The 26600-nt window shown below is 34.3% G+C and overlaps 1 protein-coding gene across 20 annotated transcripts in view; it reads right to left on the bottom strand.

Moving 5' to 3' along the window:
* The window catches only part of CHD9 (chromodomain helicase DNA binding protein 9), a 275857-nt gene that overhangs the window by 84468 nt on the left and 164789 nt on the right, over positions 1-26600 (bottom strand). For all 20 annotated transcript variants that reach the window (XM_015126131.3, XM_028840899.2, XM_077984746.1 and 17 more), the window contains 10 exons: positions 20797-20908; positions 17027-17173; positions 16087-16155; positions 15948-16003; positions 14555-14672; positions 12130-12216; positions 11849-11986; positions 8289-8410; positions 4971-5214; positions 536-712 (listed from right to left, as the gene is read on the bottom strand). In XM_015126131.3, the coding sequence (XP_014981617.2) occupies positions 536-712; positions 4971-5214; positions 8289-8410; positions 11849-11986; positions 12130-12216; positions 14555-14672; positions 15948-16003; positions 16087-16155; positions 17027-17173; positions 20797-20908 (1270 nt within the window). The remainder of the gene's footprint in view (positions 1-535; positions 713-4970; positions 5215-8288; positions 8411-11848; positions 11987-12129; positions 12217-14554; positions 14673-15947; positions 16004-16086; positions 16156-17026; positions 17174-20796; positions 20909-26600) is intronic.

The raw sequence follows: 26600 nt of genomic DNA, 5'->3' as shown, positions 1-26600 counted from the left end.
TGCTTTTTGAAGGAAAGAGCTAAAAAATTTGAAGTCGTAGGAAACAGAATCTTTTTCTTACAAATTAAGGCCAAAAAAAAAATCTATATTATCATAGATATGATTCAGATGTACTTATACTCTAAAATTAAAAAGAAAAATTTTGTGGCTGGGCGCGGTGGCTCAAGCCTGTAATCCCAGCACTTTGGGAGGCCAAGACGGGCGGATAATGAGGTCAGGAGATCGAGACCATCCTGGCTAACACGGTGAAACCCCGTCTCTACTGAAAAAATACAAAAAACTAGCCGGGCGAGGTGACGGGCGCCTGTAGTCTCAGCTACTCGGGAGGCTGAGGCAGGAGAATGGCGTAAACCCGGGAGGCAGAGCTTGCAGTGAGCTGAGATCCGACCACTGCACTCCAGCCTGGGCGACAGAGCAAGACTCTGTCTCCAAAAAAAAAAAAAAAAAAAAAAAAAAATTTTAGTATTAACTCTATGACCTTTTACTACACATCTAATAAACTCAATGGTCATAATGATAATATTAAGTTACTTACCAGATTCATGAGTTTCAGGCCCTCTAAGAGTTTACAATTTTTATTTTTTAACCTATGTGCTTCATCAATAATCACACATCGCCATTCAATTGCATTAAGCTCTCCACAGCCTCCAAGAATCATTTCAAAAGTGGTGATGATAGCTTGGAATCTGTAAGCTCCTCGAATGATACGCCCCTAGAAATGATCAAATATAATTATTTGCTGGAATATTTTAATTGCATATTTTTTATTCCTGTCAAATGGTATCTGATAACATGTTATAAAATATTTCTAATGAAATTTTTACATATGCAGACACTCCCTTACAATGAAAACTTTTATCATTGAAACTGTATTATATTGCTATGTTCAATAATGTTAAAAATTATGCCAACATAATTATATTATTAACAATTGTATCCAAATGAGTATTTCTTGGTAAAATGTTTTATGATAATTTTAAGAATTATAATAATTTTAGGCAAGAAATAAATCATGATAAAATCTGGCCAATGAGATTTCAGTATTAGTTCTTATTACTTACACCAATGAGTTCAAAAATATAACAGCAAATAAATAGTGAATAATTAGCCATCCAAATACTTTATTCAGCAGATATTGAGTATCCATGTGCCAGACCCTGTTCTAGTTGCTGGAGATACAGCAGTAAACAAAACAGATAAAAATAATTATCCAATTACAACTTATATTCTACTGAATCAAATGCAGGACACAGTTATTAAGAAAATAATTTTTAAAAAAGTAAATTAGAGATAAGGGCTGTGGAATAAAATAAAACAAGGATGTGGGATAAGAAGTATAAGGTTGGAGGTGACCACTGCAGTTTTATATAGAGTGGTTGGGAGACCATTAGTGCAATGTGATATTTGAGGAAAGATCTAAAGATGAGGGAAGAAGTCATGTTGATATCTAGAGATCTATAAATAAAGCATTCTTGGTAAAAGAAGTAGTAAGTATGAAGGCCCTAAGGTAGGAGTATCTTTGGCAGCATTCAAATAGCAAGAAAGTCAGAGTGTTTGAAACCCAGTGAGTGGGGGAGGCGATGTGGTCAACTGCAGGACTTGAAAACTGTTATACAAACTTTGGCTCTGAGCAAGACACTATTGAAGGGGTTTGTAAGAAGTGTCCTGATTTGACTTGTATTTTTTAAAAGTCCCTTTGGCAGTTGTGATGAAACCTGTCTGAAGAGGCCAAGGACAGGATCATGGAGAACAGTTAGAAAGCTGCCATAGCAATCCAAGCAAGAAATCTTCATTGGAGTTCAGAGAAGTGGTCAGTTCTAGATACATTTTGAAAGTAGAGCCAACAGGATTTTCCAATGGTTAAGTATGGAGTGAGATACAGTAGGGCCTCAAATTTACCTCTAAAAATTTTAGCTTGAACAACTGGAAGTTCATGTTGTTATTTACTAAAAAGTAGTAGTTTTAGATTTTGATTTTGTATGTTTTAATTTTGAGACCTCTATTAGACATATCCATGAGACCGCTGTTCGACATATCCATGTACATATTTTTGGATATGACTCTGGAATTTAGGAAAGAGTTTAGAGTTGGTGATACAGGCTTAGGAATTTCAGCAGTACAGATGGTATTCAAAGTTACGTGTATGAATCAAATCTGTGAGATAATGAGTATAGATACAAAAGAGTTTGAAGACTGAGCCCTGGGTTACCACAGAGTTTAGATACAGGGAAGATAAGAAGGAACCAATAAAGGGGGCTTGAGAAAGAATAACTGGTGATGTAGGAAAGGATGAAGTCTTGGAATCTAAGTGAAGAGAGTGTTTAAACAGGGTTGAAAACATAAGCTATTGGGTATTAAGTGAAAAGAAGGGATAAGAACAGTTGGGTATTCTGACATAGATTTTAATTAATGTTAACCTAATTAATTTTAGATTAGTTATTATTAATTGTGTATACTGGCCATTAAGTTGAATAACAGCTGCAGTAGAATATTATTAAAATAGGTATAAATTATATCTATGACATTTATGCAGCTCTAAAAACCTGGGATATAATATATTCAGTTAAGCTGATATCACAGTGTTTAATAACAAGGGCTCTTGAATCTGACTGGTTTGAGTTTATTAATCTTGGTTTTGTACTGTGATTTTGCAGCAATCTACGCAACTTCTTTAGCCTCAGTTTCCTCATGTGTAAAATGGAGATAATACTGCCTATTTTACAAGGTTGATATTACAAAGATTAAGTGAAATAATATGTGTAAACTGTTTAGCATAATGCCTGGCACATGGTAAATACTCGATAAATGTTTGTGGTTATTAGTTTATCACTTCTATTACTTTTCCCAGGGCAATTTAGAAAAATTTTAGCATAATTTTAGTACTACTGTTATTTCAAGCTATTTGATAATGTAAAAAAAACAGAAGTTAAATATTCACTTAATTTATATGAAAATATATTTGAAAGAGTTAACTCTAAAAGTTATTTTTATATTTGAAGTACAGATCTATTTATCTCATTACAGGAGACATCTTTATCTTTTGAAATTTAAAACCTCTTTAGGTAACATATCTAGAATTTGTAACATTTATCATAAAAATACAATATTTAATATATACAAATCAGTTTATTACATATCAAGGATCTTCCAAGTTTTTGGCTATCATATTTATGCCAAACTCATGTGACACATACATTAAAATTGTAACTTTGTTAAAAATCTCTTTAAGTCTCAAGATACTAGTTGTGCTTTCTGTAAAAAATAAGAATGTCAAATTAAATAATTTTTATGACAACATACAGCTCTAAAATTCTACAAATGTATGAGTAAGAAAAACAAAACACTAGGCCAGGTGCAGTGGCTCCTGCCTGTAATCCCAGCACTTTGGGAGGCTGAGGTGGGAGGATTACTTGAGTTCAAGACCAGCCTGGGCAACAAACTGAGACCCCATCTTCACAAAAAAAATAAAATAATTAGCCAAGTGTGGAAATGCACTCCTGTAGTCTCAGCTACTTGGGAGGATCACTTAAGCCCAAGAGTTTGAAAATTGATAAATTAACTGATTTTGTTCCTGTTCCTCATTTTGCTTCCTACTTCCAAGGTTGAAACAATTACATTTATACGAAATTAAGCACCTATATAATTAATTATTCTTCAAGTGAAAATAGTCACCTTTGCACCTTTGGAGTCCATGATACCTTAATTAGATTATAGTTTGATTCTTTTCCTTTTTTTAGGGAAAGGGTCTTGCTGTCACCCAGGCTTCAGTGCAGTGGTGTGATCATAGCTCACTGCGGCCTCAAACTCTTGGGCTCAAACAGGTAGAAAATCGTTATTACTGGGAGACAAAAGTAGAAGGCTATGCACATTATCTTACTTCAACCTCTATCATATCACATAACCTGGTCATGTGTTATAATGATCCTTTTAGAACAACAGAATGAGTGAAAGAAAAAATACTAAGGTGCTTTTAATGTAGGGTGCCATTTTCCATTTAAAAAGTACCCTTTCTGTGAATTGTGTTTATTGATTTAATTATTTCTTAATATTTTAATAAAATGATTCATATGAACATTCAAGACCATGACTTGGCATTTCACATTTTCTTTTTAAAAAAAATTTTTTTTTTTTTGGTAGAGATGGCATCTTGATATGTTGATCAGACTGATCTGGAACTCCTGGCCTCAAGCAATCCTCCCACCTCGGCATCCCAAAGTGTTAAGATTATAAGTGTGAGCTACCATGCCTGGCCTATGTTTTCTAGTCTTAACTTTCTGCTAGAAAATTCTTAAGTTGTCATCCCTTTATTTTATGATCTATGTATTTAGAAGGGATAGAAAATCCCTTCTTAAAGAGTAAGTGGTCAAAGTAAAACAGAAAATGCTCCTCTAAAATACATGGAGAGAGGAATATCATCAAACCACCAGAGTACTGAAATAATCAATCCTAAGGAGAAAATGATGGAGGTATACCTGTTTTGGTAAGCAAAACAAACCACATTTTAAAAAATGTCTAAAATAAAAATCCATTGAACATGAAAGAGAACCTATGGTCTCAACTCAACAGGCATTTAAGCCTGTGGTATCAGTGAAGATTTAAATTTTTAAAATGATGGGAAAAAAGCTGGACAATGATCAGAGACAGTTATTACTCTAAAAATAAATCTAATGTGTATTTAGAAACAATTAGTAAAATTATTATTCTAGTTGAAAAATTAAGAATTACAATGAAACTTGTGCATTGTTTAAATCTGCATACTTCATTATAGTTAACTAGGGCATTAAACTGACTTTTCTCATTGTTCTCTTCAGCTACTCAAATTTACTGTAAAATAAAAATGATGAATAAAAGAGCTTGAACTAAGATCTAGGTAGGCAACTAAATGTATCCTAAATTTGAAAATAATTGGTAGGTAATACTTATCTTTTTCAGCCCTGACCTTTCAAACAACAAACAAAATAATAACACACCTGTGAATCCCTGAAGTACATCTCGTATTGCTGTATCATCTGTCTGCTAATCAGGCTCCCATGATAAACCACAACGTTAATATCAGTCCACGTACGAAACTCTCTCTCCCAGTTTGCAATAGTAGAAAGTGGAGCAATAATCAGGAAAGGTCCTCTTATACCAGTCAGAAGGATTTCGTAGAGGAATGTAATTGATTGAATAGTTTTGCCAAGACCCATTTCATCTGCTAAAATGCAGTTTCGTCTGAAATAAACAAATACATTATCCATGCATACATTGGGTTTTTTTCTATACTTTAAAGATAAATATACAAAGATAATCAAAGATCAAATAAAATAGTTGTATTTATAAAAATGTAAAAGTTGCTTAAGTGCAGAGTAGGCTTAAGATTAAAATTTTATTAAAATCCTGCAAAGGGACACCTAAGGATTTCTGTAGCTCCAAAACAAGGATACCACCCATTAGATGTTTGATTTTTTAAAAAAGAAAAGGGAAGGGCAAGGCCAACTCAATATATTATTTGTTCAGGAATCATTTAATAAATATCTTCTATATCTAAGGACAGTATGAGAAGACAGGATACAAAACAAATAGAACATGTTATCTGCCTTTCAGGGGTGTATATCTATTACAGAAGCTGACATGCAAATAAATAAATAGTCATGCAATGTGCTATCACTGAAGCACAGATAGAGCACTGGTTTTCAATTGTGGCTGCACATCAGAAGAGCTCACAAAGCTTGAAAAAAAACCCCAGATACTCAGGCCCCTCCCCTATACATTCTGATTCAATGTATATGGAATAGGATAAAATCAGTTATAATTTCAAAAGTAAGCTTCACAGATGATTATGATATGTTGGTCAATTAAGAATCATCAGTATGGTTTATTATGGAGGCTTGAAAGATTAAGCCTCAACTCTGGCTAGAAGAGATGAAAGAAGACCTCCTTCAGAAAGGAGGTCAGTAATGAGTAGGATTTTTGCCAGAGAGCATAGTGAATGAGCAGAAGTGTGAAGAACATGATGAACTGAGGGACCAAAAGTTGTTTTCTATGGTTTGGAGGAGAAGGTAAAAGGAAGAGAGATTATTGAGGAAGCAGGGTCATATATAGAAGACATTTGCCATTTTATTATGCAATGGAAACTACTGGCACACTTCAAACAAATCCAATGAGATTAGGTTTGTATTTTAAAGTTTACTCTGGTGCTATTGTCGATATTAGAGGTTGAGGTGACTAGAAGTTGGGACACTAACTGGGAAAGCACCATTAAGTGCAGGGAAGAAAGTGTGGGCACCTGGTCTAAGAGAGGAGAAACTAAGGGGAGAGAATCTTCCAGAATTAATTGTGGGTTAGAATGAAATGGACCTAGTTACCAATGTATGGGGTACAGGGTGAAGCCAGATTTCAGTCTGGGTGACTAAAGGAATTGTGTTATCATTAACCAAGATGGAAAATACAGAGGAAGAACAATTTTGATGGGGAAGAAACAGAAAATAATACTAATTTTTATTCTAGTGTGTTTAAAGAATCATTGAGATAGACACTCAGGTAGCAAGAGCCAAATAAAAACATGGGCCCAGAGTTCAAGACCTTAGAGATAAAAGTATGGGACCATTAGAATATTACTGTTACGTGAAGGCACGGGGAGTACAGAATACGGCTTAGGGAGAACAAACATGTAATATGAAAAGAGAGCTAAAGACAGAACCAAGGGCAGGCAAACACAGTATCTACAGGGCAGGCAGAGGAAGAAGAACCAGCAGACTATTGAAAGGAATAGTCACAGGTACTGCAGAGCTAGGAGACAGTCACACTGTGGAAGCTGTTGGGGTTCAGAGTGGGGGGAATGTTTAAAGAAGGAAGGAGTACCAACTACTAACCAATGCAGCAGAGAGCAAATTAGGGCTGAAAAATATTCCATGGATTTGGAAAGTTAAAAGTTTCAGAGAATGCAGGGGAGTCGGGGTGGGGGCAGTGGTGGTGGTGCTGAGGGGAATGGGGAGAGAGAGGGAGAGAGAGAAGGAGAGAGAGAAAGACAGAGAGAGAAGCAGAGCCAAGAGAAGGTTTATTTTAAACCCAAATTTGTTCATAGACTGAAGGGATGGCAATAGTCTTCAGGGATGGCCTGGAGATAAAAAAGAGAAGGATAAGTGATTGAAGTAAGGCTCTATATTCTAAGAAGACTAGATGAGATGGTATGTCTGATACATGAGGACAGTGGTAAGAATAACTATGGATGAAGATATTAACGTATCTGTAGGCTTGGATATGAAGGCAAGCAAGAACTTGGATGAATTTACCTACCGTCCCTGGGTTTCTCTATGAAGCAGTCATATACAGAGTGTGAAGAGGGCAGAACTGTAACAAAGGGCTTCAAGAAAGTGGTGAAAGGTTAAAACAGGCAATGTAGGAGATGGAAAAGGGTACTGACGAGGGAAGACAAGTTAAAAAAATGTTTTGTCAACTACTTTTCCTAGATGGTTCTCTTGGGAAAAATGATGATTAACATTTGGAAAATATAAATCAGGGAAAAGAGCACTGTGGGGATAACAGGCCTCTTTCTATCAACTGAGTCCATGACTCACCATCACTTAAGCATAACAACTCAGAAGACTCACGTGAAAAGTAAAAATGATTAAAAATGATTCTAAATAAAAGCATCATCAAATTTTGCTATTCTTACTAATAGTACGGCCTTTATTTGCTCTTTTGCATATGTAACTACTACGCTTTCTCAATTGCAGTATCATTTTTTACTTATTTTGCAATTATCTTTTCATTTCAAAAAAGAATATAAGACATTCTATAAGGCATTTTGAAAACCTTGGAAAACAAATAATAAAAATGGGGTAATTAATTACTAGGTTCCCATATTTTATATTCCATTCCTTATCTATTGCTGACAACCTACTTCTTCGACGATTTACATTAAATGATAGAGCTTTAATTCCTGTAAGTATACCTTGCTCGTAACTCACTAATTCGAACTGATTGTTGGCAGAAAGTAGTATGGGTTGATAAGCTGAAAAGCATTATATAACACATAAGATGTCTTAGGACTCTTAGAAAGGTATTTCAAATTTAAGTATTAATCAACATACCAACTTTCTTCTATTCTGATTGGTATACATTTAAAGAAAACAATTGTAGTTGAATCCTAAATTGTAATTTACATATTTTCCTGAGGTAACCTCACTTTAAATAATGAAGACTTCATAACAATAACAATATAGCAACATCAGTATCTATTTTACTTGACACATTTTGGCACACATTAAAAAAATAAATTTTTTTTGTTAAGATATACTACATACCTATTGTACCAATTGAACAAGAGCCAGTTGAGTCCTTCTAGTTGATATTCCCTGAGTTGATTGCCATTTTTATAGTCCCTGGATTGATCTATTTTCTTCCAAATATTAGAAGGAGGACGGTCCTTTGTGGAAAAACAAACAATGAATGCTGTTTAAATCTTCCATGTATCATACTGATGGCAAAAAGCATTGGTTTAAAAATAACCCTAAGAGGCATAACAGTGTAGTGCTATGATTAACTTTTACCTAACATTTAAAGGTCAAATTAATTCTATACAACTCTTCCAGAAAATTGAAGAGGAAGATATATTTCCTGACTCATTCTATGAAGCCTTGATACCAAAATCAGACAAAAACATCACAACTACAGACCAATGTCCCTCGTGAACAAAGATGCAAATATTAACGCAATTTTACCAAACTGAACTTAACAATATATAAAAAGGGCAATAAGATCATGACCAAGTAGTTTTTTTGTTTTTTTTAAACCAGGAATGGAACGTAGGTTTAAAGCAGAAAATTAATCAGTGTTGATCAACAGATTAAAAAATAAAAATCAGCCAAGTGTGGTGGCTCATGCCTGAAAGCTCAGCACTTCTGGAAGCCAAGTGAGGAGGATCACTTGAGATTAGGAGTTCAAGACCAGCCTGGGCAACACAGGCAGACATAATCTCTATTTAAAAAAACATAAAACATAAAAACCAGAAATAATATGATACTCTCAGTAGATGCAGAAAAAGTATATGAGAAATTCAACATCCACTCCTAATTAAAACTCATCAAATTCTGAATAGAAGGGAACTTCCTTAACCTATTATGGTATAGCTATGAAAAAGCCAAAACTAACATTACACTTAAAGGTGAAAGACTGACTGCTTTCCCCCTAAGATCAGGAATAAGGCAAGGATGTCCTCTGTGACAACTTCTATTCAACACTGTACTGCAGGCACTAACAAGTGTAACCAGCAAGAAAAAGATAAAAGTCATCAAGATTGAAAAGGAATAACAAACTGTCTTTATTTATATTATAGAAGACATGATTTGTCTATGTAGAAAATCCTGTGGAATCTACCAAGAAAGCTAAACTAAGTAGTAATTTTAGCAAGGTTGCATAATACAAGATCAATATGCAAAAGTCAATTGCAGTCTACATTATGGCAACAATCGTGAATATATTTTTAAAAAACAATAACAATTTTATAATAGCATTCAAAATAGCTTTTGATATTCATGGTACAAAACATTTCTTTCAAAAGAAATCTATAAGCCCAGAAGTGAAACATTATATATAAAAGAATTTTATTCACTTATATATACAGATACATAAGACATAAATTTTCTGAAGATTCCTGAATGGGAATTCAAATAACATTATCCTGGCCCCAAATTAGTAGGGTCTCAGTGGGAGAAATAAGTTTCTGAGAAATAAGCAAAAGGTCTCTTATTGTCTTCTGCTTTAAAATTATACTGTTACTAATCAACAAAATTACACTTCTAACAATTATCAGGATAATCAGGTGTGATATTGTGAAATATATATTTGGTCTTCACTCCTATTTCCTGGCATACAACTCTTGATATTCTTGGGTTCTCCAAAGTGCTGCTTATTTGTGTGCCAATATTGCTGACTGACAAATTCAGGTGAGGCTGGTCACCAGAAGGACAAAGGCATGATTAGAGGGGAGAATGAGAGGAGAGGAATGGGAAGAAAAGGAGAGAAGGAGGGGAGGAAGGAAGGAAGGGGAGAAGATCAAGTTGATCACCAATGGCCATTGGATGATTGAATCAATCATGCCTATATAATGAAGCCTCCATAAAAACCCAAGAGGACAGGGTTTAGTGAACTTTCAGGGAGCTGAACACTTCCAGGGAGCTAAACATGTGGAGACTGACAGAAAGGTGAATAAGAACTCATTTACATGCCAGGAAAGTGGCAAACCCCAACTCTACAGGGACAGAAGCTCCTGCACTCAGACCTCGCCCTATGTGTCTCTTCCTCTGGCTGTTTGTTTGTATCCTTTAAAATATCCTGAGGAATAAACCGGTAAAACTTGAACGTCTTCCTGAGTGCTGTGAGCTGCTCTAGCAAATTAATCAAACCCAAAGTGGTGGGTAATGGGAACCCTAACTTGAAGCCAGTCAGTCAGAAGTTCTGAAGGCCCCTGGACTTGTGACTGGTGGAAAGGAGGGGACAGTCTTGTGGGACTGAACCCTCAAGATGTGGGATCTGATGCTATATCTGGGTAGATGGTGAATTAGAGCTAGGTAGAACTGAATTGGAGGACAGCTAGCTGGTGTCCACTGCAGAACTGACTGCTTGCTGGTCAGAAGAATTCCCCACATATTTTGGGGTCACAGAAGTCTTTTGTGTTGATTGTTGTGTTACCCTGAGAGCACAGGAAAAACACAGTTCAGGAGAGTTTTTCTTAAACATCAGGTAAGTGTATGGTAATTGTAAATGGAAAACAAAACAGGCTATCAGTATACAGAGAACAGGACTGGTTATTGAAGCTCTGCTGCTACTTAATACAGGTAAGTGTTTGCTAAAGAAAACATTTTTTAAGTGGTAGCCAATGAGCATTAAAATAATTAACATATATTTTAATTGCTGCTTAAAATAATTTCTGCATTAGATCATGTTCTGTGCAGCTTCTTTTCAGCAATCCAGTCACCATTAATGATTCATTAGTTTGGGTCAGGGAAAAATTTCATTTACAGAATCTCAAAATACCTTACATGACTTACATGCTATTTTATTTAACAGCAATATACTGGCAAAAAGAAAAGAAAAGAAAAGAAAACAAAACAAAAATCTCCTACATTATTTAACCATGACAGACTAGCCTTGTTGTCATCAATTTTACATTAATTAAGGGGATTAATTCTATTGGCTGAGCCCCCTTTACCAAGGTCTATAACATATATTTAAGGCATCTCTAATTTTTGAAAAGCTCCAGAAGAGATTCTGATATGCACCTGTGACTGAGAATCATTGATTTAAAGACATAGCTTATTCAATGAGGCTTAATGTTACCACCAAGGCATAGTCCCCACCCCAAAAGAAAATCTTTCTTTTACAACATTCCTTGACCCACTCCTCTCTGAATTAGGTGATACTTCTGTTTTCTGGTTCAAGGAATAGCATTTAGAAGGTAAAAGGAATGGGGGTAAACTGATACCCTTTTGTTAACAGCCTATGGGCATTACTGGAAAATAAAGAAAGAAGACCAGAAAATAATATTAGGAAGATCAGAAAATAGTTATTATAAAACAATATGATCTCTTCTATGGAATATTTAATTCATTTCATTCTCTTATGTCACATCTCCATGTTTATCAGGGCAGCTTTCCTCACTTTCGTGTTAATCAAAAAGGAATCTGCTCCTGTCTTTTCACATATAAACTCCCTCTTTAGCTTTGGCTCCCAAAACTAGACTCACATAGTAACAAGTCTGTTTAAAAGAAATGAAAGTAAAACAAATTACATAATTATTAGCAATATCGTAACTTACATAAACAAGTGCTAAGATTTCATAAGGCTGTCTAAAACAGATTCTTACCAAACGTCTTGTGTCAGGCCTTGAAGCTTGCAGTTGTTCAAACTCTTCTATTTTTGCAAGATCTACATCTTCTTTCAGTTCCCAAGTACTATCTTCATATGGCAATGAGCACCATTTTACTAAGTAGTAAATAACAGGCTGTAAAAAAATTTTTTTCATTTTACCATTTTGAAAAAGACACTAGTAAGAAATAGTTTAAACAGAGAATAAAGTACTAGGTCTTAATACTTGGAAAGCTTCAGATTTTTCTTACTTAAAAAATATTTTTACCAAATATTTACCTCACCAGTATCCTTATCTTCACAAAAAGAGACTTCTAACACTCTGTCTACTTCAACGTAGTCTGGATTAAATGGTTCTTCTTCCATCTAAAATTAAAAGGTAACTTAATTGACATCTGACAAAGAAGTGGAATGATAAAAGGACAAATTTACCAGCATTTCACTACAGACCTTGTAAGTTTGATTTTAATTAAATGCCCAATAAATGGAATTCTTCCATTTTCACTTCCAAATGATAGCTAGGATATCATGAATAATGTTGTAAATAATAAAACCAATCAAATAGTATTTAAAAATAAGGTACTCTAGAAGATACGTGCTTTAAAAAATTCCTGAAAGCAGCCTCTATATCTTTCCTTTATTCTTTTCCTTAGGTTGCAAGAGTTGAAGACCATGCATCCCATTGTATGCTCATTTCTCAGTTGTCTCACACAGGCTTTATCTTTACCTGATGGTTCTTGTGCTCAAGACCCACTTATTGAGCCGACTGTAAACTTTACTGAGGTACCTCAAACTCATTTGCACTCAGTTACTCTTCAACCCATACCTCCTCCTACATTATCTAACTGGTTAATGGTAACAGAGCTTCCTCTCCATAGCCCACGCTCAGTGACACAAGTCAGAAATGAAGAAGTCATTTTAGATTCCTTCTTTTTCTTTACCCTCTACATCTAGTAAGTAACCAATTTGTACAGATTCTACTTTTAACTCTGAGATTGGTTCCTCCTTCCTCATCCTCACTTCTTACTTGAACCTTTACAAATAACCCCAACTACTGTCTCACCTCCCTTTAATCTGTTTTTCACAATGTCCCCAGAGTTATCTTTCTCAAATATAAATATTATATATCGTTCCTTTACTTAAAATTCTTCACTGACTCTCCCCTAATTAGTTTTAATGAAAATTTAATAATTATTAATTAATTCTAAAATCTTCAGCTTATTAGGAATTTCTAGATCATAGTGAATAAATGAGATATTTAAGGTGATGGGAGGACCTCCCAGCATTCACAAACTCACAGGTCATTAGAATAATTTTTTTTTTTTTTTTTTTTAAATAGAGATAGAGGTCTCATATGTTGGCAAGGCTGGTCTCAAACTCTTGGCCTCAAGTGATCCTCCCATCTTGACCTCCCAAAGTGTTGGGATTTCTGGCATGAGCCACCATACCCAGCCCACATTTTTTATGTGAAATTAATAATTACAAATGGAATAATAGTAATTATGTAGTGAAGATATCTGGCAGATACCACCTTAATCTAGTGATTAACCACCAGTACTGGGGTAGAGAGGTATCATGTACCATCTTATATCATTCACTAGAAGAACAGAGCATCACTTCTATGGTGTTCTTTTAAAAATTGCCTAACCTGGATCATGAAGAAACCTCATACAATCCCAAATTGAGGGGCATTCTACAAAATTAATGAGCTGTACTCTTTAAAAATGTCCAAGAAATGAAAAACAAAGAGACTGACTAAGAGAGATATTACAACTAAATGTAACGTGTTGCTGGATTAGACTCTGGACCAGATAAAAATACACACACACATACACACACACACACACACACACACACACATTTTGTTATAAAAACACTAGTGGAACAATTAGTGAAATATGTATAAGGTCTGTGGATGAGAGAATAGTATTACATCGATGTTAGTTCTACTATTTTTATGAAAGAGAATATAGTTGTTTTTAGGAAATATATACTAAAGTGTCTGCAATGTTAAAATGGTTTAGAAAAAGACGTGTGTATGACAGAGATAGAGAGACAGAGAGAATGAATACAAATGATAAAGCAAACATGGTAAAATGTTAACATTTTGGAAATCAGTTAAAATAAATGTGGGAATTCATTGTACTATTTTTGTGACTATTTTGTTTAGAAGAAAACGTTTTTAAAATTCTCAAATTAAGAACTTAAAGTAGCTCTAAAAGGAGTCTATTAGAAAATCTGGACCAGGAAAGAACATCAGACCATTCAGTCAGGCCTATACAGGTAAATTTTTCCAGTGAGGTTCTGTTCACATACATGAAGCTGGTATAGAAAATATGCAATATATTTCATGTACTGAAAAATCTTATTTTCCATTTACTTGCTAGATTATCACTTCCTCCACTTGAATAACTTTGCTGATATATTCTTGGTAATAAACCATACTCACATTCAACTCTAAGTATTGAAATATATGCTAGTTAAAAAATACAAGCATGATCTACCATTCTGAATTATCAGTGTTCCTGTTTCAAACAGTTTCCAACCTAATTTTGAGAATAGAAAAATACTATATGTAGGTAGCATTTGTATTCAAATATCAACAGTGGAAGTCTAAGAATTAAAATAATGTGTAATTTTTGATAAATAATGCTACATGTGTTCAGAGACCAACACATAATAGTCTTATTTATTTTTTTCTTACATCTGCAAAAAAGTGTGCTCTTTGTGCTTGTCTCAATTTGAATCGTTTGATTTTCTGCTGGATCCTTTTATCTTTCAAAAGCTGCTCTTCTGTGGCCCACTCACAGTGAAGATAGGAGCTAAAATTTTTATAAAAATAATATATTAGAATGATACAGATAACCATTTTAAGATGTATTTTAAACCAAACTATTATAATTCTTCAACTTTACAAATAGGTAGTTCATCAATTAACTTTAATAGAATTCATATCATTTCTAAAATAAAGTAATTGTGATCACTATATGCTAAGGAGGTCACAGTCTAAAGGTATAGAATTTGCCATATAGAAACAGAACAGTAAAATGATCAAAAGTCTAATCACAAGATGTGATTTATCTATTATTTTCTTCCCTATAACAGTTTTGTCGTGATCAGAAAGCTAACTAGTTTTGAAACTAACGTGATTTAAAACGCTTTCATGGAGGTACAAAGAAAAGTTGGAAAATACATAAAAAGAAGAGTAAGTGATTTTTCCCCAGTTAGCAACTCTTACGAGTTAACTGACCTACATCCAAAATTAAAATTAAAAACTTTAAGGTCAAATCATCTCATTGTGTACATCTGACATAAAAACCTAAAGATCAGGGAAAAAAAAATTTGTTTTTAAAGAGATGGAGTCTCACTATGTTGCCCAGGCTGGCTTCAGACTCCTAGGCTTAAGAGATCCTCCTGTATCAACCTCCAGAATAGCTGGGACTATAGGTAGATTAGAAATGTCTTTTATAAAAACAATAAAATCTGAAAAGTTCAACAATACAGTGAATGCTGTCCATAAATTATAAAAGTATATTTTATAAAGATTCTTGCATTTTGATGTTAATAATTAACATTTTCTGGAAAATAAACAAAATTTAATTTTTTTTTGTCTTTTTTTTTTTTGAGATGGAGTCTCGCTCTGTCGCCAGGCTGGAGTACAGTGGCGCGACCTTGGCTCATAGCAATCTCCGCTTCCCGGGTTCAAGTGATTCTCCTGCCTCAGCCTCTTGAGTAGCTGGGACTACAGGCACGCACCACCATGTCCAGCTAATGTTTTGTATTTTTAGTAGAGATGAGGTTTCACCATGTTGGCCAGGATGGTCTCAATCTCTTCACCTTGTGATCCGCCCACCTTGGCCTCCCAAAGTGCTGGGATTACAGGTGTGAGCCACCCCGCCTAGCCAAATCATTCAATTTTAACATGAAAGGTTTTCAAATGGGCCCTTTCCACTTTTTAATGATTCTTGATTTATACAGGTATAAATGATAAAAATTATAAAAAATGTGGATAAAATGAAAATCATAATTTTAATTTATTAAAGTAATTTATATGTAAATCAACATCTTTCTTTTATTTTTCTAACTCAAATACTTACTAATTCTTGTATTTTACAAAAAATTCTTCTGTATCAATCATCACTCCAGGTGATATCTAAGAAAAGAAAATCAGTAATGGTGACTCTTTTAAACAGGCCACAGAATATGAAGTGTAAAATGTAATGTACCAGTACTTACTTCCTTTTTTACAATTCTAGAAGATAGAATTTTGTCTACAATTGCAGCATCTTCTTCACTCGGATTTTCCTATGGGAGGGAGGAAAGAAATAATGACAACACATTCTGAAAGATCTTTTAGTTGCCACTTTGTATGTTGATGAACATACTATAATTCAACAAATATTTATACAGCATATGTGCCAGACACTATGTTACATGTTAGAAAAACAAAAATGAAAAAAATATAGTTATTGTCCTTTTCATTACCTGCATTATCTCTGTAGCAAACATATTGTGCTTTTTAATATGCTAGTCATTATTTTAAGCATTTTATATGTATTAATTGAATCTATTATCTTCATTATTATCATTTCCATTTTACAGATTAGGAAATTTAGGCATAGTTAAATAAGTACTTTCTCAAGGTACTCAGCTAGTGACTGAGTGGTTGGCTCATAATGCATATAAGGGGGACTTAAAAAATTAAAGACGAGAGAAGTACATATGGCATTCAGGCAAATGTGTTCATAAAACAGAGGAGTGAGTGCTTATGGAGAAGTAGCAGGAAACAACACCAGAAAATCCAGACGAAGGGGTTTACACACTGCTAAAAAGGCATCGTTATTTTTGTAAGGTTCAGGAAACTATTACAGGAGTTTTCAGTAGAAAAATAATGTGATTAGACTTGTAATTTAGAAATATTCTGCAGAAAAGATAGAATTTCAAGAACATATATTTAGGAGGTAGAAAGTGTAGTGACAACCTGGATGAAGAGGCAAAGGAAAACGAAGAGAGGATGAATTCCTAGGTTTCTAATTTGAATGACTCAATTAACTAATAATATGGAATCCAGAAGGATTAAGTTGGAGCAATTTTTGGAAGAAAAAACAATACAAGTACCTTATAGAATTTATGTTGGTTTAAAATGTTTTGCAGTCATAATTCTAAATATGCTTACCACAAACAACTGTAAAGGCTGTTCACCAGGTAAAGGAGCTGAATTCTTTTTTATTTTCATAGAACCTTTAACCTCTTCTTCAGATTGCTTCCCTTCTACATCTTCTGCGTATTTTTTTCTTTTAACTTGTCGATTTGATCTTCTTTTCTGTAACGAACCACAAGGATCAGATTTATATAATTTATTTTGAAGAAAAGTTTTTAAAAATAATTACCCCTAGAGTTGGTGGTTTTGTATATTAAATTTTCAACATGATACTCAATGCTCATCTTTTCCTGTTTTGTTTTTAATTAGAGGAAGATTATAATTTGCCATTTGCCACAGGCTTACAATGTTCCTACAGTTCTACTTTCTATAATTTCAAACAACAAATATTAGTAATACTTTTATTATGTTAATTTGGAAATCATTAAGAATAAAGAGATCCCTCTTTTTTTAAAAAATTATTTCACAGGTTGGGCAAAATATATTTTATTAGTAATACCTTTATTACTACATTACTTATCTTTAGAAACTGTTGTTAAGAATAAAAAGGTATCTGTTTTATTTAACTATTTCATACCTTGGGCAATAAATATTTAAACTATTAATAATTTCACAGTTTTAGTCCAAAACGTAAAAAGTGTATCAGATGAATATTGGGTATAGAATTGGGGGTATAAATCTAGAAGAATAAATTCAATAGTATTTGCCAAAACACGTGAAACTGTGTTTAAAGCAGAATAACATAAAATATTTTAAAAGAAATGCACAAAATAAGCAAGCATTAAATCTACCAAATAATTGTGAATGAAAGAAGAAACGGTTTCACTGACTTTAGTAGCTTTCCTTAAATATAAAAAAATCACTATCATCACACAAAATTAAGCCTTTTACAAGGTATTACCTGTAGTAAGATAATTTTTAAATAATCTAAGTAATTTTAAATCTGGAATCAAATATACATGGCTTTACTTACCTCCCTAAATATCTAATATTTTTTCAAAAGTTTTATATTTCAAGGAGAACTTAAAAAACAAAAACAAAGTTATATCTCTTTTAGTGTTTCCACAATAAAGATAAAAACTCAGGTTGGTTTCAAAATCCCAAATGACTTAGATTTATTTTTTAAATTTCCCTTGTAATCTCATGGGGTAGAGACATTTCATGGGGGTAGTGGCATCTCAACCAACTGTTCAATTGCTTAATATGTGGCAAATCTCTCTCTTCTTTTTTTTAGTCCAATTTCTTCTATATATTTAGTAACTTCATGACACTTCCAAAAAATGGAACCAGCAAAATAAACCACAAATTCTTTTGGTTTCTGCTTGTCTTCTATTTGGCAGGTCTTTAATTTACCTTCATAGCCATGACGAAAATAGCTGAGTCACTGTTACAGTGTGGTGACAAACTATATGCATGCAGTCATGCCTCTGCCCCTTTCTCTTGTGAGTAGTAAAATACTGAGAGAAAGAAAGGCACTCATATGGTCAGTCAAATGTACTAGATAACACCATGCCTCATTAGGATGGGTCAAATGTTTCTTGGCCATGAAGACACTGACATTTCAAACCTCAAAGTAACACAGCCTGGTGACATATAAAAATCCTAATTAAAGGGCTAATAGAAACCCAATTTTCCTTCATCCTGTTTTGAAAAGGATATGAATTACTTACTATTCTCTGGGAGGGGGGAATTCTATGGATTACTAACACTAGGCTAAAAGAATATTTAGAATTCTATTATGGGCACCATATAGATCTTAATGTTCAAGAATAGTTTTAATTAATAAACAACTGTGACATATTATCAATGTCTCATTAGGCATGACTTTTAAATAATGAAATTTGAGACTAGTTCAGTACATTTTTAGAAAATTCTGTTAGATGTTTTCAGCATTAGTTTCCTTTCTGGTCATTTAGACATCTATTAGTACTTAGAGACAACTCACTTAGTTTTTAGTAAATAGCAAGTGAGTGACCTCAAAGAATCTTTTAAGCTCACAAAAGTGCACTCGGATAGAATGAAGGTTACTTATTGTAAACTGTTCCCTCATCCTACAAAGACTTTGTCTAACAGATTAATTTAAAAGTGTATGAATTATGAGATTATAGAAGATTTTACCATAAATTATACTCCACTAGAGGATATAGTTACACATTAATTAGGTAAAGCCAAATAAGGTATCATTCTCACCAATTATCATTACCTGCCATACAACGTCGCTACTAGTTTAAAAACATAAAAATGAATCTGACTTCCACATTTTTGGCATGTGCTTTTTCTGGCTTTCTTTCTCCATGTTTTTTAAAGCACAACTGGAAATCTTGATAAACTGTCCCTTCTAATTTCTTATTTTTAGCTTCTTAAGTCTTAAAGGCTTCAAGAGATCAGTCCATAGCACTTCACATAGGAGGTCAGAAGCATGTTTTAAATAATATAGTACTTCACTATTTTAACATTGCACTTGTTTCCTATAATATTCCCAATAGTATAATCTGTTGCAGGGGCATTTTTCTTTGTAATTTAGGTCTCTAAATATAGTTGGACAACTGTAATATTCTTTATTAAGATTAAAAGTAACAAAATTAAATACCAAATCACATTTTTAGATTTCTAACTGATTCCAAACCTTAATTAGTTTCCAACATGGCTGAAAGCTACATGGATTTTTCCATCATTTATTTAATTACACAATCAAATATATCAACAATATAGATTTATAACTATTAGAAAATATTTTTACCTTCACCATTTTTTTGTGTGTGTTAAAGCAACACACCTGTCAAAACAACCTAATACTACAGTGAAAAACATGGAAGAAATGTTCATGTTGACCTAGCCTACCATTTCATTGTTTGGAAATTACATAACGGAAAAATGGCCAGCATTATTTCAGCAAAAATTAAACTAAATGTAATCATATGGAATAAGTTAAATATAAGTTTGCCTAAGTTAAGGATAACATATGATGAAAAAGCCAGGCCATGTAATATTAGGAGCTTCAGTCACTGCCCTTACCTCAACTCTTGCAGCAGCCCAGGAGCCTTGAGCCACTACTCTCCCATTGGATAAGAAGCTGCATAAGGAAGAAGAAAGGCCATTCAGGGGCTTTCTGGCCCCATAATTCACAACTGCCACCACCCCTACGGCCTACAGTCGTACTTTAATTATTAGAGATCAGAGGGTGGCCTGAATTATTATGACCTTCACTATAAATAATTTTAACTTCACAGGGTTATTTTGAATATCCACCTATTCAGAAAAAAAAAAAAAAAAAAAAAAAAGAAGGCAAAATGCATAGTATTTCTTCCGTCTACGTTAGGGGATTTTTAATATAGTCAGTTATCTTTTCTTCACAGAAACAGACCAAAGGAATTATTTCTAGGAATGATTCAATCCATTTGCTCTGTTGTTTGTATGTGATTGAAAAAATTACTATGTCCATCATGTTCATTCAAAAGAATTCTATAAGCACAGGATAATATCATTAAATACTCCTCCATGCTAAAAGCCATCAAGGACTTTGTATTGTTACTTAACCTCTCTGGGTTTCAGTTTCATTATCTGAAAAATGGGGGTTTGGAGAGGATATGTTAGTTTCCTCCCACATCTAATATTCTATGGTAATATTACCAGGACATATTGTAATAATGCTACTTTACAACTTGTACCATACTACAAAATGTATTTTTACTTCTAAACTAAAATGTAAATATCTATAAGGCAATATTATGCTAACTAAATCATTCTAACAGTGTTTCATTTCCAGAAAAAATTGTAATACTCACTTGAGAGTCTTGATCTTTTAATGTATGCTGTGGCATCTGTTCTGCATCAGATATTTCATCTGAAGACTCATTCTTTCTTTTTTGTTTCTTACCCAATGTAATAATGAGTTTGCTGTTTCAAGAGGAAAAGAAAAATAAGAATTCTTTGAATTTTCCTAAATTTGATTAAATTAAGATTGTCATGATACTTTTTTCCACTTTATATCACTTGCATGTCCAACTAAGGATGATAATTATCCTGAAATCCATGTTGACATTTTCAAAACATAAACTCTATTCTAATGGAACAAACACCATCCAATTATACCTTTGGAAGTATAATTAATGTACTTAAAAGTACAATTAATGCACTTCTAAACACAGAAAGGCAGTCAAGTAGGCTAGGCGCAGTGGCTCATGCCTTGTAATCCCAGCACTTTGGGAGGCCGAGGCAGGTGGGAAAAGGTCAGGAGTTCGAGACCAGCCTGGCCAACATGGTGAAACCTGTCTCTACTAAAAATACAAAAATTAGCCTGGTGTGGTGGCAGGCGTCTGTAATCCCAGCTACCTGGGAGGCTGAGTCAGGAGAAATGCTTGAGCCCGAGAGGCGGAGGTTGCAGTGAGCCAAGACTGCGCCACTGCACTCCAGCCTGGCAACAAGAGCAAAACTCCATCTCAATGAATAAATAAGCAAGCAAGCAAGCAAACAAACAAATAAATAAATTTAGTGGGTAAAAAAAAGGCAGTCAAGTCTTATTTGTTTTTTAGGCTTAAGACTACTTTTCATAGGAAAAATGTGAGGTGATACAACTGTTTTATTATCTTGCAGATTTGGAATGACAGATTTTTTTTCTCTTATTAAATTCGAATCCACTTATTATCCTTGAATCCCCCTATTTGTTAAAAGCCTCTACTTCCTTCTACTCTACAGGAGAAAGACAATTACTTAAGGCACTTTAACAATTAGTTGTTATTTAATTCTTTAATTTATGTTAAGGCTTATCTGTACTGCATGTTCCTAAGCATAAGAACTATTATTTTTTATATTCCTATAGCATGTGTGTGTCAGTATATCTTTATATATGTGTTTATATATATATTGATATTTACTCATATACACATCAGATGGAGCTATCTAAAATGAAAGTGGTTTTTTCTGTCTTGATGAGAGGTATAAATACATAACTCTCACATTTCCTTATCTGCTTCAACAAATGCAGGGGCATGATTTTAAATCACGGTAATTATTAATCAACAACGTACTATTTTAAATATCTGTAAAATAAAAATGGAAAATCTCCCAAATACTTTCAGATACGATTTATCAAAAAGATATCAGAATTATTTCAACAACTATTTATTAATGTAGGAGAATTTGGAGGTTAAGAGCATGTACTTTGAAAACACAGGGTCAAGATTTAAACCCTGACTCCATCATGTACTTATCTGTGAGACATTGGGCAAATTAGTTCTTTTAGCCTTAGTTTCCTTGCCTGGAAAATAGGGATATCATAATAACTACATCTACTGTTGCTGAGAATTAAGTGGCATAATGCATACCAGCTTTCAGCACAGTCTTGAAATTGTATAGTAATTTCTCAACTAATGCTAACAACTTCTAAATATTCTATGCCAAACACTTTCCTAGGCTCTAGGATTTGAAAATATAGTGACACAGTTCCTAACCTTAAAGTGTCATAGTTAGACTATGATCACAGCTAAAATGCCAAAGTGGGGGTTAGCACAGGATGCAAGGTGAACACGAAGAAGTGCTCACGGTTACTGAAGAGTAAAGGGTGCTTTACAGAAAAGATAACATTTGATATGATGAAAAGAAGTTTAACAGGTAGTGAAAGTGGTAGAGTACAATCCAGGCAGATACCACAGAAGAGGTGAATATGCAATGGTAATAGCGTGAAAGAAATACACAGAGTACCCCAGAAGGAGGTGGCAGACAGCTGGATAAGCAGAAAGCATGAAGATCACAGAAGGCCTTGTATGACACACACAGAGTTCACATTTTAAGGGCATCTTTTAAGCTCTTGAGAGGAAGAATTTAAAAGGAATCTGTCTTGTTCATCACTGGCAACAAATGTTTAATGAACAGGCAGTGAGTTATTTTGAATAAATAAAAAAAAGCATTTGGAAGATAAAAGAATTATAAGCAAGGGGGTAATGTGATGACAAGGAAGTGAAACGCAAGGCAGGGAAACCAATGATAAGGCAAATGACAATTCAGGGGAGAGATAAAGAGTGTAATCTAGGGTTGTGAGAATGCGGATGAAGAGGTAAATAAAGATATAATTTTTTATTGTGGAAGCAGAACCAACAGGACTTGGTTAGTGACTGGATGACTAGACTTGAGGCGATAAAAAGTTATAGAACGCTTTCTCCCTATATTATTCTTGTTATTGGTATGATTACCACATTCAACAGAATAATGGTAATTCTTACTGGGTGTCTCACCTGCACTCTTCTGAGTATGTGAAGAAAGTAAATAACAGTAAGAAATACTGCTTATGTTGGAAGCAGGAAATCAGAAGAAATACAAAGATATTCTGAAGGAACATTAAGGAACCAACCATAGTTACACTTCATTCCCTCTCGCCACTTTCACTGTTTATTTCCTCTCTGTTCTAGTCCCTTTTCCTGCTCTAGTTCCTTTCCTAAAATAAAAATCTCCCTTGAGGCTATATTTACTGTTAGATTCCATATGATCTTGTTCTTCCCCCTTTGTATCCATAGCTCTCAAAAGAGTCATTTCCATTTCATTCCTCAACCCACTATAATCTCAACTCTTACAACTACTTTTATTATTCACAGCTTCCATTTATTCAGTGTTTACTATGAGTCACCCTCTGTGCTGACTTTACATGCATTCTCTCACTTGATGTTCACACAACTTTAAAAGGGAAGTACTATTATTTTATAAGAGGAAATTGAGGCTTAGAGAAGTTAAATAACTTGCTCAGTCACACAAATAGTAAGAATAGAGACAGAAACTAAGTATGCCTCACTCCAAAGTCTAAACTCCTAATGCTTAAGGACTCAAAAGACTTTTAAAATGCAAATCCAACGGAACTTGAAAAAAAAAATCCTAACATGTAACTAAGTCTTTTTTTTTTTTTTTTTTTTTTGAGACAGAGTCTCGCTCTGTAGCCCAGGCTGGAGTGCAGTGGCCGGATCTCAGCTCACTGCAAGCTCCGCCTCCCGGGTTCACGCCATTTTCCGGCCTCAGCCTCCCGAGTAGCTGGGACTACAGGCGCCCGCCACCTCGCCCGGCTAGTTTTTTGTATTTCTTAGTAGAGACGGGGTTTCACCGTGTTAGCCAGGATGGTCTCGATCTCCTGATCTCGTGATCCACCCATCTCGGCCTCCCAAAGTGCTGGGATTACAGGCTTGAGCCACCGCGCCGGGCCGCAATGTGTAACTGTTTCCTTTTGGCCCCCTTCCTGGCTCCCTGACATGAGAGTCTTCTGGTTCTCACTAAACTTGGTTTTACTAAATTTTGGCTCTTCTTCCTGCATCTACACCTTGAATGTTAGTTTTCTGTAGGATTCAGTCATTGACAATTCTTCTCTGTCAGCCTGTTAAACTTTGGTTTCTCTCAAAGTTCTGTCTTCAGCCGCCTTCCTTCTCTATATACTGTTTGTCCCTGAGAGATTTCATTTAATCTATTCTTAATTACCAACTAGAAGTTAAAGATCCTCAAATCTCTTATCTCTAGTTCAGATCTTTCCCCCGAGCTTCACGTTCAAAGAACTAATTGCTTATTAGACATATACATATGGGTATCTTATAGGTATTACAACTTCAATATGCCTCCAATCCAATCTCTCATTTTCTGTAAACCTATCAGTGCAAGTCTACTAATATTAAAGTGTAACGCAAAGTCAGAAAAGTGCACACATAAGAGTACTGCTCAATCAATTTTCTCAAACAAAATATCTGTGTAGCCAGCTTCCAGATCAAGAAACAAGACATTAGTTTCCCAGAAGCCCCCTCTCATGCCTCTCCCAGTAAGAACCTCCTCCTAAAGGTATCCATCACTTTGCTTGTGAATATTTGCTACATCCTAAGGCACTGGTGCAGATGATTTTTAATGGCAAAGTAAGGGACAATACTAAATAAAACTGGGTAGTAAAAATACATATTTGATACCTTCTCCTACTTGCTATCAATCTCCAACTTAAATGTGTATTTTCAACTAGTCTGTAGATGAGAACAACATACGGAGAGTGTAGTTGTTTAAATAACAATCTCCCATGAAATGGAAATCATGGCCTATTAATACCCTTCATATATTGCTTAAAAAGGTATTTTTTCAATGTTTGGTAAGCTAAATGAATTATGTGAATGCACATTCTGATGCAATATCTTATGTGGCTGCTTAAAGACTCAAATCCCAATGAAGAAAACTTTCAATGAAATGAGAGGCAGAGATATTTAAATATTTTTTTAAATTTACAAATGACTGTAATCCCAGCACTTTGGGAGGCCGAGACGGGCGGATCACGAGATCGGGAGATCAAGACCATCCTGGCTAACACGGTGAAACCCCGTCTCTACTAAAAAATATAAAAAACTAGCTGGGCGAGGTGGCAGGCGCCTGTAGTCCCAGCTACTCGGGAGGCTGAGGCAGGAGAATGGCGTAAACCCGGGAGGCGGAGCTTGCTGTGAGCTGAGATCCGGCCATTGCGCTCCAGCCTGGGCAACTGAGCAAGACTCCATCTCAAAAAAAAAAAAAAAAAAAATTTACAAATGACTATGAACTGGTTCCGCTATTCTTTTACAATAGCATAAGGGGATTAAATGAAGATTCTCTAAGGACAAAGGACCAAGCTGCTTAAACATTATTTTTATAGATAAATATTACCTAAATCTCTAGAAAATACTAATAAATAAATACTAACTACCAAATAAATCTTAAACACTTGCCCTTTTGAGTGGTGGGGTTGGGTTAGATAAAAATGTTTCCCATCACACCTTAGATAAGTCTTTTGTTATACTAATTATTTGAAAATTTTACTTAAAAACAAAAAAGCAACTTTCACTTTATTTTCCATATATTCTGTATTATTCTTCCAACATTGTTCTACATGTCTGGAATAGCATCATGAATTCATTAGTCATTTTTAACAACCCATGCAAAAATCGTTTTCAGATTCTAACTTTGTAAGAGATATTTCAGATATATAGTATTTCCCTACTAAACCTTCTAAGTCCAAAACATTACACACGCCTTTTCTATTTAAAAAGGGTACATATCCATGATAGGAAAAAAGTCAATTCTGAAATCATTTTTGGCTGATATAATTCTGGGTTAATTCGGGTGGCATTTCAAAATTAGATTAAAAAAAAAAACAGTAATCCTGAGTTAATAAAAAAAATAAAAAAGAAAGAAAGAAAGAAAGAAAGGATTATAAGTATGCACCCCGTAGTTCTAGCTACTTGGTAGACTGAAGTGGGAGGAGACTTGAGCCTAGGAGTTCTAGGCCAAGCTGGTAAACAAAGTAAAACCCTATTTCTAAAATATTATAAATTTTTTTAAATAAAATGATCTATCTAGAGAGAGAGATTTTAGAAATAGTGTTATTTACAATGAACCTTGAAAACTATAAATCTTACCAATTTATTACAGATTCTAAAATGGCATCTAGGTAATATTATAGAGAGGCATAATTAATTAGGCTGGTATCAGATCAGCAGTGCCTAAACATTTGGGGAAAGCTTAGTGAAAGCTATTTAAAATACAGATTCTAGACAGGCGTGGTGGCTCATGCCTGTAATCCCAGCACTTCTGGAAGCCGAGGAGAAAGGATCAC

Source organism: Macaca mulatta, chromosome 20 (assembly GCF_049350105.2).
Source record: "Macaca mulatta isolate MMU2019108-1 chromosome 20, T2T-MMU8v2.0, whole genome shotgun sequence".
Classification (NCBI taxonomy): Eukaryota; Metazoa; Chordata; class Mammalia; order Primates; family Cercopithecidae; genus Macaca; species Macaca mulatta.
This window is presented reverse-complemented; position numbering and strand designations above follow the sequence as displayed.